General features: G+C 54.8%; 1 protein-coding gene across 3 annotated transcripts in view; it reads left to right on the plus strand.

Annotated features, from left to right (window-relative positions):
• Nucleotides 1-12,870, plus strand: part of SEC14L2 (SEC14 like lipid binding 2) — a 72,811-nt gene that overhangs the window by 10,398 nt on the left and 49,543 nt on the right. The window contains exon 1 of one of the 3 annotated variants that reach the window (XM_030582858.1): nucleotides 10,635-10,761. The exons of 1 other annotated variant lie outside the window; for it this stretch is intronic. In XM_030582858.1, coding sequence (XP_030438718.1) covers nucleotides 10,708-10,761 — 54 coding nt within the window. In that variant the 5' untranslated portion in view covers nucleotides 10,635-10,707. Of the gene's footprint in view, nucleotides 1-10,634; nucleotides 10,762-12,870 lie in introns of those variants that run through there. One more of the 3 variants, XM_030582859.1, reaches the window with a different exon arrangement.

Consider the following 12,870-nt stretch of genomic DNA (forward strand, 5'->3'; position numbering starts at 1 on the left):
TGTGAGTTACTGCTGAATGTAATGAAGGCAAGCTAGCCCTGGGGGCTACAACTGAAACCCTTTCAAAAGCTAGGGATTAATGAGCACAATAACCTCGTGCTTTTACTGGGTCTGCACTGGGTCCTAACTCAAGCAGTTACTGATTTGAGCATCTGGAGAACATACAAATTATTTAAGCCATGGCAGGATTAAAACAGTCATAGAGGGCACACTCTCCTGGCCTTCTCCAAAGCCTCCCCATTAATCCTCTGCCGTGTCTCTCCATGTATGCAGTGAACAGAAGAGACAAAGCCAGGCTGTGCCTGCAAACTCAGCAGCTGCCCATCTGGGGGGAGTTAGCTCTCCCAAACTCCTTTCAACATCATTTAGCAGCACAGCTCCAGTTCACATCTCTCTGGGCCTATCCTGAGGCTGAGTCTCCACACCCAGAGTAACCCAGAGGACAGATCCTGTTCCCCATATGCCACTCCAGCAACATAGAGGGCCAGACCTGTGCAATGGGAGGCCGAAGTAGAATTCCCCTGGCACAGGCCCTCACAAGGATGTACTGAGGGCATGAGAGACGAGGGTCATAGTGTGCCCCCGAGGGGATTCCTAGGGAGCCATCAGGAGGCGACTGTACATCGGGGCACTTCTGCAGCTGCTCATCTACACAAAGGACTCTGCTGGCCTCCAGCCAGCTCATAATCCAAAGGCACAAATGTGATGTGAAGTTGGTTTGACCCTCCGCCCCCTGTGCTGAACTCTATAGGGGCAGCACAGAGAATCTCAGCCTAGAAGATTCAACGGGAAGATTCCCCTGGCTGCCTCTACACATAGGAGCCGGAGGGGGACATACTGCTGCTTCCAGGAGCCCCTCAGAGGGGAGCAAGCCCTGGACCCCGCTCCCTCGTGGGAGCTCAAGGGCCAAATTAAAACATCTGGAGGGCCCCAGATGCAGCCCCCGAGCCGTAGTTTGCCCACCCCGGTCAAGGTCACCAGGAGGGGATGATAAGCCATGCCTGTGGACTGCTTTAAAAACATTGTTCTCGAAATGCTTTATTCCTACTGTTAAAACAACCGTACTTTGGTTGAAGCTGGCTGTCGAGTCACTGCTCACCCCGCTCGGACTCCTGAAGGGAAGAACCACAGGTGCTGCACTCAGTCAGCATGGTAACAAACAGGGTGCTGTAGCCCAGGAGAGGGAGAACGGCAGGATTCTGCCCCAGGAGAGGAAAAGGCGCGAGGCTGACACCTGAGGAGGTGGCCCAGAGGGGGAACGGCGGTGCCGCTTGCCCTATTCCCATGACACAGGTGACCACCCTGAATGGTTAGAATGGTTAGAATAGCCAAAGAGGAAACAAGAAGCCAACCCCTGCAGTCTACACCTGCAGCTATCCCCCGCAACATCAATAACAGGAAACAGTCACTTAACCGAGAACCCAGAGGAAACAGGACTAGAAGGGTGGATGGGTTACCCCAGACCTCAGCTGGCTCCAAGCGGCAGCCAAAGGCCAAGCTTTGCTCCAGGGTACCCAATGGAGCTGCACCATCTTCAGTGGCTGATTCCCAGCAGCTCTGGTAAAAGACAGATCATTTGTTCTAGCTCCACTCACCTGCCGTAGCTCGAGATTACAAGATGTTGCACTCACAGTGGCACAGCAACAATAGGCACAAGAGAGAAACGACCCCTTCCTAGAAAGCTTCTGGGTTCCTGGTAGCACCTCACCATTGGCTCCCTCTCTTAGGGTCACTATTTTTCCCAGAATGCCTTTCTAGGGGCTGCCCTTTACATTTGGCAGAACCAAGCAGCCACAGCGTTGAAGTGCCTCTTTTGCAGGAGGTTGGATCTGTTTCTCTTCCAGCCAGTTTAGATGTCTCTGTCAGATTTGCCCTTTCCTATTCCTAAGGAGCTGGCCTCGGAGGTGGGACCTATTCTAGGGCAGGGAACTATCCATTCATGCCAGTGGTTACAGTTCCAGCTTTGTTTTCTTTTTTAAAATCAAATACAACTAAATCCTAACCTCAGCCTAGCCCCACAGCTGCAAACACACAAGAGGTGACTACATCCCCTGACAGATGAGAAGACTGAGCTACTTCTGATGGGATGTCTGAAAACAGTTCCCATCTCTGACCCTTCATGGCTTCCCAATGGCATGGCTGCTTCTCTCGTCTGTCTGCAGGGGCCTGTTTGGCCGTTGAGGCTGATACACCACGTGGGGCCTGGAGACTCCAGGAATTAAAGATGAATCTTTAATTAAAGATGATGTCATGTGATGAAACCTCCAGGAATATGTCCAACCAAAACTGGCAACCCTAATGAGCAAGGCCTGCCAGTTGTCGTGAGTGTGGCAGTCTGGGAGCCTTCAGCGGCGTTTCTGCTGGAGGTCCGCCGGTTCCGCAGCTTCAGCAGCAATTCAGTGGCAGGTACACTGAAAGCATGGGACCGGTAGATCACCCACAGAACCGCCACTGAATCTGCCTGACCGGCAGACCTCCCACAGAAATGTCGCAGAAGGCTCCCTGACTGCTGTGCTTGGGGCTGCAAAAACCATAGAGCCGCCCCTGGTAATGAGTAGCCCAACAGGTCCTAGGTTTTCCCTGATTAATGACTATTCACCGTATCTCAAACCATTTCTGTCATAGCAGGGGGCCCTGACTTACATCCCTGCACCCCACACAGAGTGTAAATCAGGGCAGAATTAGGCCCAGGGAGTTCAAGAGCAACCATGTCCCAATCATACTGCCCTCAAGCCAAGTGATTCTGGTTGCCTCCCAGGGGATAGTTGGGGCAGAAGGGGATTGTAACAATCCTTACATGTTTTGCTGGTAGAAGATCATGCGCGGATTACCATAGTAACAGCCATCATTTTCCCAGGGAAGCTAGGCCTGGTTCTCTTCTGTCTTGTGCAGTCACTTACACCTATGCCAAGAAAAGTCATCGGCATGGCAGCACTTCACGCCCTCTCGGCAAAGCTGTAATTGGCTACATAAGGTGCCAAGCAGTGGAGAAGGCAGCCTGGTATCTTTAGGTAACATCCAAGCCAAGAATTTCCCCACTTTGGATCTGATCCAACATCCACTGAAGTCACTGGAAAGAATTCCTTTGACTGTAGTGATCTTGGATAAGGCTCTTAACCCCTGGCCATTTGCAGCACCCTGCTGAGCGTTAGGTCTCTCATGGGAGCAAAGTATTGATCAAATGCAATTTGTATCAGTTTTCAGGTTGTATCAGGGAACGATCTGCGGTGCTCATACCATAAATAGCTACACACCCCTCAGTTCCCCGCTGTAATCAATGTGAGTCGAGACCCCTCCGCATAAAGGAGGATCAATCCCTGATTTACCTGGCTTCTGTTCAAAAGCAGAGGCCTTTCATTACGCTCTTTTGGATCAGGAATTAAATGCTGGCCCGGTCTGAGGTTCAGAGTCTTGTTAGATTAGCTTGTGGACCACTGGCAAAAAAGCCTTCAGGGTCTCCTCAGTGCAGCTGGATGAATACTTCTGAAATGTCAAGGAAAACATTTTGTATGTGCAGAAAGAACAGGAGTACTTGTGGCACCTTAGAGACTAACAAATTTAGTCTAAAGTGCCACAAGTACTCCTGTTCTTTCTGTGGATACAGACTAATATGGCTGCTACTCTGAAACCTGTCATTTTGTATGTGTTATTCCAACCAACTTATCGAATGGTCGCCATTTCTTCTTTACAGAAAAAATTTGAAATTGACACTTTTTTAAGGAAAAAAAATCTGCAAAAATATTTGTGACTTTTTCAACCAGCTCCCAGACTAGAAATGAATGGGGGAAATTGAAGCAGCAATGTTCCGGTTATGTGCCAAAAATTACACAGTAACTCTGTGGGAGTGCCAGGTATCTGAAATCCTAGTTCTCTGCTCCATTGTTTGTAACAGCAACTGGCCGAGCTCTCTGTCTGCACTGTGATAGCTTTGCAAACCACATTGGATCAACTCCAGAATGTCAGGGGATGTTCTAGGCATCACTGGGCAGAACACTATTGATTTTGGGGACAATCAGCAAAGCAGAAAAGCCTGATTTCCATTAACACCAACGTTGGGTCACTCAGGATACAGTGGTGAGAGTTAGGCACAGGGTTAGAGTTATGGCCCCTCATTCCACTCTGGTTAGCTATGACTGCCAACTTTCTGACTGCAGAAAGCTGAACATCCTTGCCCCACCCGTGCCTGGAGGACCCAAGCTGTTACCCGGGGTTCTTTCAACCCCAAAGCTCTTGGTAACTTTTACTCTGTGTGAGGTGGTGTCAGGAGATAAATCAGAGGAGACGCGGCTGTCTGACCGATAGAGGGCTGGCACAAACAGGACAACACAAGAGTGCTTTCACTTAAAGCTAAACTTTACTTAGTCTCAAGCACTTACAAACGTCCGCAACAAGTTAGTAAAACACTCCCAACCCTTGATAATTACCAAAGCTGAGTGTCGCTCTTGAGTGACACAGCGGCAGGCTTCCGGTGGCCAAATCTTCTGTCTGCCAGTGAGGACCGCAAGATGTATCCAGAGGGAGAGTCCAAAAGTGTCCCCAAATGAGTCTCAAGCTTTTCCCCCCGTATTTATACATTAGTAATAGAATGACATGTCCCTTAAAGAAAACTTGCTAAGTAAGCAGTTTCAATGGTCAAGCAAGAGGTTTCCTCTGATTATGGATTAACCAGGTGTGGGTTTTTCCAAGTTTGCAGCCTTGAGATCCTAATAGACATTCCTGGGGCACATCCTGCTCTTTTAAAATGCATCAGCAACTTCAACACAATTCTTATCAGGAAGGACGTGGGGTCAAGCTGCCCTTTCTGTGGCACCCCAAACCCTCTCCCCTCCTGTCTTGGTCAAGCTGAGATTGCTTAATAGGTTGCTTTTAACAATAAGCCATAGTGGTTTCAGGCACTTTACTGGTTTGCCAAAATCTCTCCGTAAAGAACCTGCCCCACCCCTTTGCTGAGGCCCCCCATTCACTCCATCCCTCTTCCTCCATTGCTTTCTCTTCCCCACCCTCGCTCATTTTCACAGGCCTGGGGTAGAGGGTGGGGTTCAGGAGGGAGTTTGAGCTCTGGCTTTGGGGTGCAGGAGGGGGTAGTGTGAGGGCAGCGAGGGTTAGGGGTTGGAGTGTGGGGTAGTGTGAGGGCTCTGGCTGAGGGTGCGGGCTCTGGGATGGGGCCAGGAATGAAAGATTTGGGGTTTGGGAAGGGGCTCCAGCCCAGGGCAGGGGTTGGGGTGCAGGTGGAGCTGTGGGCTCTGGGAGGGAATTTGATGCTGGAGGGGGCTCAGGGCTGAGGATTTGGACACGGGAGGATGTTTGGAGTGTGGGCTCCAGGTGGCGTTTATCTCAGGTGGCCACAGAAGCAGCTGGCATATCCAGAGGCAGATTATGGTTTTGAGGGGCCCTGGGCCACTGGAAATGGCGGTCCCTCCAACTCCCTGGTGCTCCTACTGAGGAAATGGGGTCAGGCCTGGGAGTTTTCCCTGCTCTGCCCCCTGACGCTCCTGTCAGGGAGTGGGGTCTGGCCCGGGGACTTGCCCAGATCCGCCTGCCTGGTGCTCCTGCCACCGTGACAGGAGTGCTGGGTGGAGCAAGGCAAGCCCCCATGCCCCAACACTGCTCTCTGTCAGGAGCACTGGGTGGGTGGGGCGGAGCGGATCAGGGCACAGGGGCACCCCCAATTGGCCAACGCCCCTGGGTATGGCCCAGTTGGCTGATCCGCTACTGGGCATGTCCCTCTGGCTCCTAGGCAGAGGGGCAGCCAGGGGGTTCTACACTACCTTCTCCGGCCAATGGGAGCTGCAGAGATGGTGCTCAGGGCGGTGCAGCATGTGGAGCTCCCCGGCTGCCCCTCTGCCTAGGGGCAAGACGGACACTGCTGTGGCCAACTGGACTTTTAACTGCATGGTCAGTGCAGTGACCAGAGCTGCCAGACAGGGCTGGCTCTAGCAATTTCACTGCCCCAAGCATGGTGGCACGCCGCTGGGGGTGCTCTGCCGCTCGCCGGTCCCGCGGCTCCAGTGGACCTGCCGCAGGTGTGTCTGCGGAGGGTCCGATGTCCCGCGGGTCTGGTGGAGCTGCCGCAGGCGAGTCTGCGGATGGTCAGCTGGTCCCGCGGCTCCGGTGGACCTGCCGCAGGCGTGTCTGTGGAGGGTCCGATGGTCCCACGGCTCCAGTGGAGCTGCCACAGGCGTGTCTGCGGATGGTCAGCTGGTCCCACGGCGGGACCATCGGCTCCGGTGGACCTGCCGCAGGTGTGTCTGTGGAGGGTCCGATGGTCCCGCGGCTCCGGTGGACCTGTCGCAGGCCTGTCTGCGGAGGGTCCGATGGTCCCACGGCTCCGGTGGAGCTGCCACAGGCGTGTCTGCGGATGGTCAGCTGGTCCCACGGCGGGACCATCGGCTCCGGTGGAGCTGCCACAGGCGTGTCTGCGGAGGGTCCGATGGTCCCGCGGCTCCGGTGGACCTGTCGCAGGCCTGTCTGCGGAGGGTCCGATGGTCCCACGGCTCCGGTGGAGCTGCCACAGGCGTGTCTGCGGGAGGTCCACCGGAGCCACGGAGCAGCGGACCCTCTGCAGCCATGCCTGCGGCAGCTCCAGCAGAGCCGCCTGCCGCCGTCCCAGCAACCGGCAGAGCGCCCCCCACGGCGTGCCACCCCAAGCACGCGCTTGGCGCACTGTGGCCTGGAGCCGGCCCTGCTGCCAGGGTCCCTTTTAGACCAGGCATTCCAGTCGAAAACCGGATGCCTGGAAACCCTATGGTCAGTGTCCCCTGCCCCTCCCAGCTGGGCCCCTCAGGTCCCCATGCCAGCCAGGCCCCTGATTTCCTGCTCCGGGCAGGAGTGAGGCAGTGTGACCTCACAGAGGCCTGGGGGAGGGGAGCAGGGTCCCTGGTTACAGGGGTGTAGCAGTGAGCTCACAGAGGCCTGGGGGAGGGGAGCAGGGTCCCTGGATACAGGGGTGTAGCAGTGAGCTCACAGAGGCCTGGGGGAGGGGAGCAGGGTCCCTGGATACAGGGGTGTAGCAGTGAGCTCACAGAGGCCTGGGGGAGGGGAGCAGGGTCCCTGGATACAGGGGTGTAGCAGTGAGCTCACAGAGGCCTGGGGGAGGGGAGCAGGGTCCCTGGATACAGGGGTGTAGCAGTGAGCTCACAGAGGCCTGGGGGAGGGGAGCAGGGTCCGTGGATACAGGGGTGTAGCAGTGAGCTCACAGAGGCCTGGGGGAGGGGAGCAGGGACCCTGGATACAGGGGTGTAGCAGTGAGCTCACAGAGGCCTGGGGGAGGGGAGCAGGGTCCCTGGATACAGGGGTGTAGCAGTGAGCTCACAGAGGCCTGGGGGAGGGGAGCAGGGACCCTGGATACAGGGGTGTAGCACTGAACTCTCAGAGGAGGGGAGCAGGGTCACTCTGGGTACAGGCGGTGACCTCAGACGCGTGTCTGGGGAACAGGGCCGTTCTGGAAACGGGGTAAGGCAATGACATTAGGGTTAGGTTAGGATGCGCCACTTATCGCACTCCACCTGGGCCCACCCAACTGGGAACCTCATCCCCCGCTCTCACCAAACACCCCTTAGCCATGGCCTTGGCTCCCCCAGCTCCAGCCAGCACTGCAGCTGAGCCACTCATCAAGAGATCAGAAAATAATTAAAATGGAAAGTGCCACATTTTTTGAAAAAATGTCTGCAAAAATGCTTTTGCACTTTTTGCCCAGCTCTACCATGAGCCTCCCATACTAGGAATGAATAGGGAAATGAAGGCCCGGATTCTAAGTGACATGCTCCAGGTTACATAGCAACTCTGTGGGCCACTGAGAATTGAACCCAGGAGCCGGGAATCTTAGTTCTCTGCTCCCTTATAAATATTAATACTTTTTATAGTGCTGTGATACCCTCACCTCCTGTAAGCCACCAGTCCAGCATATCCATTAAGTCCCACCCTTGAATTGATGACAACCCCGCTTGTGGCTGAAGGTAAACTGGGAGCTAGGAGAGATCAGACAAACACAGATGAGACATGCCAAGAACTGACCAGAGACAGCTGTTCAGGGACAGGAGGCCATGGGAAGGTTATTAGCGCAGACAGCAACATCTGAAGCATTCCTGGGTGAAGTAGGACTTCAAGGCAAGATATGAAGGGGGTGGCTCTGAATCATAGACTATCAGGGTTGGAAGGGACCTCAGGTCATCTAGTCCAATCTCCTGCTCAAAGCAGGACCAATCCTCAACTAAATCATCCCATCCAGGGATGTCAAGCCTGACTTTAAAAACCTCTAAGGAAGGAGATTCCACCACCTCCCTAGGTAACCCATTCCAGTGCTTCACCACCCTCCTAGTGAAAAAAGTTTTCCTAATATCCAACCTAAACCTCCCCCACTGCAGCTTGAGACCATTACTCCTTCTTCTGTCATCTAGACTGCCACAGTCTAGATCAGGGGTAGACAACCTATGGCACACGTCCCGAAGGTGGCACTTGAGCTGATTTTCAGTGGCACTCACACTGCCTGGGTCCTGGTCACCGGTCCAGGGGGCTCTGCATTTTAATTTAGTTTTAAATGAAGCTTCTTAAACATTTTAAAAACCTTATTTACTTTACATACAACAATAGTTTAGTTATATATTATAGACTTACAGAAAGAGACCTTCTAAAAACGTTAAAATGTATGACTGGCTCGCGAAACCGTAAATTAGAGTGAATAAATGAAGACTCGGCACACTGCTTCTGAAAGGTTGCCTACCCCTGGTCTAGATCCATCCTCTTTGGAGCCTCCTTTCAGGTAGTTGAAAGTAGCTATCAAATCCCCCCTCACTCTTCTCTTCTGTAGACTAAATAATCCCAGTTCCCTCAGCCTCTCCTCATAAGTCATGTGCTCCAGCCCCCTAATCATTTTCGTTGCCCTCCGCTGGACTCTTTCCAATTTTTCCACATCCTTCTTGTAGTGTGGGGCCCAAAACTGGGCACAGTACTCCAGATGAGGCCTCACCAATGTTGAATAGAGGGGAACGATCACATCTCTCGATCTGCTGGCAATGCCCCTACTTATACAGCCCAAGGTGGGAATCTGTTCCAGGCATCTGGGTGGGTGGGCAGCAGGTAAGAAGCTAAAGGTGGGAGAAGACTATGGAAGGAGCTGCACCAGGCCTAACACAATGGGGGTCTGGTCTATGATAAGGGTTTCTAGATGCTACTGCAATACAAACAATAATAGCCTGTACCAGGTTAGATACCATGGGGCTAAAACACCTGGGGTCAGTCCACATTAGTGTATCCATTGGGCAGCTGTGCTGGCTCTAGCTCAATGGTGCAGGAATTTTTGATGATTGCCAGGCTAGAGGCAGTTCTGGTGTCTCTGCCATGGACACCCCAATCCTGCTCCCCGGTTCCTGGCAGTGGCCTCTCTAGCACTTGCAGCCTGAGTCTAGAAGCTGCCTGATAGCTACAGAAGAACCTAGGCCCTGATTCTGGCCTTCACTGTGTCCCATGCACCCCAGCTCTGCAGGCGTAAAGAGGCTGCATAGCCAGTTGCCCGTGGCCTGGCTGCTGCAGAACCAGATGAATGGATCAGAACCTGCAGTTCCCAGCATGGGGCATAACTGTGGGAGAGGGTGTTTTGATATTTTTAACTATCTGTAGCACCTAGGAACCCCAGTGAAGGATCATGGCCCCATTGTGCCAGGTGCTGTACAGAGCAATTTAGCAAAGACGACAGCTCTTGCCATAGAGAGCAATCACAACCTGCAATGATGGAAGTGCCCTCTGCACATTTCTTGTTGCTGGAATGGGGCTTTGGGAACCACTGCAGCTAAGCATAAATGAGAGCAGCCCTCTGGTTGCTCTAGCTTGTGCCAGGGGCTGACCCACTCCCTGGAGGGCCTCAGACTCAGGCAGGAAGGTGGCATAGGGATGCTTTCCTCTTCTCCCCCTCCTCTAAGCTGCACGGAGTTTAGCTTAGCCACCACCCAAGGGTCAGGACCCTAGTGCCTGAGTCTGAAGAAACCTGGCCTGGAGTCAGTGGGAGGTGCGAGTGCTCAGCATTGCTGCTGAGAGACCTCCGATTCTTTGGGTGCTTTGACTGGAGAATGCAAGGGAACAGTGTGTTTGCAAAATAAAAACAACAAAGGGGAGGGGAGAACTCTGGGCTGGGACAAAGGCAGCCGGTCTGGGGCATGGGGCATGTCCTGTGCGTTGGCAGTGCAGACACTGGGGGATCTCTGGGTGAATTCAAATTTTGATCCAAAGGAATAAAACGAAAACTTGGCATCAAAATCTCCCATCTCGTCTCAGTGCAAACACACTCCTGCAGGGGCCATCGAAGCTTTCAGCAGCAGCTGTGCCCAGGCAGGACGGGGTTAGTGACTGAGAGGGCAAACTGGGCAACGGAGCAAGAGTCCAAGGTCAAAGGCACAAGTTACGGTCTATTATCACAGGTTGTCAAGGGGCAGGGGCCGTACCAGACAGTGCCAGCCACGCACGGGTGTGACTGCTCCCTGCCCAACACCTCTGCCACAGCACTCTGGCTACAATGCCCTCTCCTTCCAGCAAAATTGGGCCTGCCTGGCATCCTACATGCTTCCTGCGTGTCTGAAGCCCATGAGAGCTGCCAGGGAGCTGTCCCCTTTAAGAGGTGGAGCTTGCAGCCTGGCACAGGACGATCAAGCCTGGAATGAACTGCCTTGGGCCGAGGAGGTTGCACACAGAAGCCAGCTGGCCAACACAGAAGAGACCATGAGTGGCAGGGTGGGAGATCTGAGCCCCACGCAGGCAGAGGCGTTAGGCAAGGTGAGATCTAGCAACAGTCCCTATTCTTCAGCAATGCTGATTATTTCCTCCGCACCTCCTCCAGTGGGGGAAGGGAGGGGGTGTTAATTTTCTCCCCAAGCGCTGTGCCTTTGAGATGCTGGGATCCCGCAGTGCTGGGGGCTGTATAAGCACCTGGATCAGGCCTGCACAACTAGTAAAGCAGCAAGGGCCATACTACTCCAAAGAAAACAGCTGAGGGCTGAACCCCTCCCCCCCCGGCCCTGCCAAACCCCCTCCCAGCGCTGCTGAACCCCCCCCAGCACTGTCCAGCCCCCCAAAACATAACCCCCCAGCACTGCTTACCCTGTGAAAACAACCCCCCCAGTGCCACCTAGCCCCCCCCCCCCGAAACAACCCCCCCCCGAGTGCCGCCTGCCCCACAGAAACAAACCCTCCTTCTCCAGTGCCGCCCGGCCGAAACAGTGGTATTGAACCTTGGTAATATGTTATAGCAGGCCCCTAAGGTAGTATAATTAAGGTAAAAGAAAAATGTCTTTTTGCTAGAAGTAGAATAAGATCTTCCCCCCACTTTGTAATCAATTGCCCTGTTGAATGAAGGAGGTGTGGATGAGGAAGGCAGCACCTCCAGACAGCTGCGACCCTTGGAGAGGGGATGGGAGCCAGGCCAGATCAGTAGAACGGGTCAGCCACCCGACTCGTAGCTCGTCTCCTCAGCCCCCCACCCCTCAGCTCGCCTGCCCCCCCCTCACCTTCTCAGCTCCCCCCTCCCCGACTCGCCTATTCACCCCCCACCACTGCCTGCCCGCTCGCCTCCTCAGCCCCCCACCCCCGCGGCCAGTGATGAGCTGCCAAAATCTAAACAACAAGTTTCCTCCTCTCCCCGCAAGGGGGTCGTGGCCTGCCCCCACCCCCTGGGACTCCTGCCCCATCCAACCCCCCGCATTCCTTGATGCCCCCCCAGGACCCCTGCCCCATCCACCCCCCTTCCCTGTCCCCTGACCGCCCCCTGCCACCCCATCCAACCCCTCCTCTCATTCCTCATGGCCCCCTGGGACTCCTGCCACATCCAACCACCCCTTCTCCCTGTCCCCTGACTGCCCCTGGAACCCCTACCCCTGACTGCTCCCCATCCAACCTCCCCCTCCTTCCTGATGGACCCCCGGGACCCCTGCCCCATCCAACCACCCCTTCTCTCTGTCCCCTGACTGCCCCTGGAACCCCTTCCCCTGACTGCCCCCCATCCAACCTCCCTCTTCTTCCTGACAGCCCGCCCAGGACCCTTGCCCCCATTCAACTCCCCTGTTCCCCACCCTCTGACCGTGCCGACCCCATCAACTCCCCCACCCCCAATTACCCCCCCCTGAACTCCCCTGTCCTCTATCCAACCCCCCTGATCCCTGCCCCCTTAGGGTGGCTGGTGGTGCTACAGCCGCGCCGCTCAGCGGGAGCCAGGCCACGCTGCCGATGCCGCCGTGCAGCGCCTGGAGCACCGGTCAGGCCGAGCTCGCAGCCCCTCCCGCTACCCTGACCTAGATAGAAGTAGGGATCTTAGAGGGGTGCAAGAGACTGGGAGAAAGCACATCTGTGCCCCCAGGCTGACCGGGAGGCAGTTTACCTGATCTCACCCGCAGGCTGTAAACAAGATTTCAAATCTACCTGCACCCAGGACTAGGGTGACCAGATGTCCCATTTTTTTAAAGGGGCAGTCCTGTTTTTTGGGACTTTTTCTTATATAAGCACCTATTACCCTCCACCCCAGTCCTGTTTTTTCACAGTTGCTATCTGGTAACCCTGCACAGGACCATCCTGCAAGGAGATTTCTCCCGCTCCTCAGCACCCAGCACCTGTGGGACTCAGGTGCCTGGAGCAGCCCAGGCCAGAACCAGGAGCTGACTCACACAGGAGCCTGTCTGGGGAGTGAGTGGCAGTCCCAGCTGTGATTAGCACAGAAAGTGTTGGCAGAGGCACCAGGCTCTTGGGAGCATGATCATGCTGGGTTTCTGGGGGCTGACGAGCCTCTAATGAGTTCCCTCTAGACTGTGCAGAAGGAGCAGAGGAAGTTCTCAGGGTGACTAGGAATAGGACTCCCCCACACCCTCCATACCCTCAGATGTGTCATTAGTAGGA

Source organism: Gopherus evgoodei, chromosome 13 (assembly GCF_007399415.2).
Source record: "Gopherus evgoodei ecotype Sinaloan lineage chromosome 13, rGopEvg1_v1.p, whole genome shotgun sequence".
In the NCBI taxonomy this organism is placed as follows: domain Eukaryota; kingdom Metazoa; phylum Chordata; order Testudines; family Testudinidae; genus Gopherus; species Gopherus evgoodei.